At 49.9% G+C, this 1,644-nt stretch overlaps 1 protein-coding gene across 1 annotated transcript; it reads left to right on the top strand.

Moving 5' to 3' along the window:
- The first annotated feature begins 1,295 nt into the window (after nucleotides 1–1,295).
- Nucleotides 1,296–1,601, top strand: LOC104294726 (histone H3). The gene has a single exon (XM_009894369.1). It carries the CDS (start codon nucleotides 1,296–1,298, stop codon nucleotides 1,599–1,601), a length of 306 nt encoding a protein of 101 aa, XP_009892671.1.
- The last annotated feature ends 43 nt before the right edge of the window (nucleotides 1,602–1,644 follow it).

Here is a 1,644-nt window from a genome sequence, read left to right on the forward strand (position 1 = left end):
CTGGGGCTGTTATCGGGCAACGCGCGCCTAATGGCGCAGCGAATCTCGTCCTGACCAATAGCGACGAGCTCTGCGGCGGAATCGCCTCCGACCGCCCTCTCCACGCGCCCAATGACGAGCCGCGGAGGGCGGGCTTCAGCGGGGGACTCCGCCCGAGGGGTGGGGGGCAGTTACCGGGAGAGGGGAAAGGCGGTACAGCTCCCCGTGATGTGTCACGCGGGGTCTTTTGCCCGCTGGAAGATCTCGCCCCTTTCTAATATCGGTCCATCCCAAAGCTTACCGACCTACCAACACTGCACACACTTCCTTGTATCAGAAAAACACCACAGTTCGTTTCCTTCTGTCTCCCCACCCCAAATTCACAGCGGGACAATGTAGTTAAACACGGCAATGTGTCACGCGGGGTCTTTTGCCCGCTGGAAGATCTCGCCCCTTTCTAATATCGGTCCATCCCAAAGCTTACCGACCTACCAACACTGCACACACTTCCTTGTATCAGAAAAACACCACAGTTCGTTTCCTTCTGTCTCCCCACCCCAAATTCACAGCGGGACAATGTAGTTAAACACGGCATCTGCTCTCATTGCCTGATTCCATCTAACACTTCAGCCTTTCGTTCCTGTACTCATCCTCCAGTCCTTATTCCTTAATTACAGTTGATGCGTTCATACAGCATTAATAGGGACTAAAAGGCGTGAATCTTTCCGTTCTTTGATTAATCTTACATTTTCCAATATCCTGTTTTTCATTATTCTTCCCAGCAATTTTTTTTTCCAACTACTACCTTTTTTCCTTCTGTTCACTCTTGATATTCTGAATGTTTCTGAAATATTTCAACGTTTTAAAATAAAAGTTCCTATATTTTCCAGAGTAATTTTATCCTTGTTAACACTGCATAGAGATACCCATGCAAAGAAAAAAAAAGGGAAGGAAATTTCACAGTGAACAAAAAAAAAAAACCATCTTTTTTAAAGTGAAGTACTTATTGTTAACTCTCATATTGTCTAAGAAATATTTACAATCAATAATATACGAAGGGTTTCCGGAAATGGAAAAAATGTAGTTCTAAACAGTACAGCTTCTTTAGGTGAGAAGCACTATAAAGGAACAAAGACGAAAAAGCGTAGGCGGTACCTACCCGTGGCGGGATTTTTAAATTTGAATCCACCAATGAGGCTCAGCATATAGCCATCCGCCTATCAGAGAAGGGACTGCTGCTATATATACTCCTCGAACACAGCCCCGGTATCAGTGCTTTTGCCTGGCACACCACTTTACCTCTATTCTTTGGAGTGATGGCGCGTACGAAGCAGACGGCGCGTAAGTCGACGGGCGGGAAGGCGCCCCGCAAGCAGCTGGCCACCAAGGCGGCCCGGATCCCCAAGCTGCCCTTCCAGCGCCTGGTGCGGGAGATCGCGCAGGACTTCAAGACCGACCTGCGCTTCCAGAGCTCGGCCGTGATGGCGCTGCAGGAGGCGAGCGAGGCCTACCTGGTGGGGCTCTTCGAGGACACCAACCTCTGCGCCATCCACGCCAAGCGCGTCACCATCATGCCCAAGGACATCCAGCTGGCCCGGCGCATCCGCGGCGAGCGCGCTTAAGTTTCTAGCGAACGGATCTTCCAGATGATCGAAAAACCCAAAG

Source organism: Charadrius vociferus, unplaced genomic scaffold (assembly GCF_000708025.1).
Source record: "Charadrius vociferus isolate BGI_N301 unplaced genomic scaffold, ASM70802v2 scaffold871, whole genome shotgun sequence".
Lineage (NCBI taxonomy): Eukaryota > Metazoa > Chordata > Aves > Charadriiformes > Charadriidae > Charadrius > Charadrius vociferus.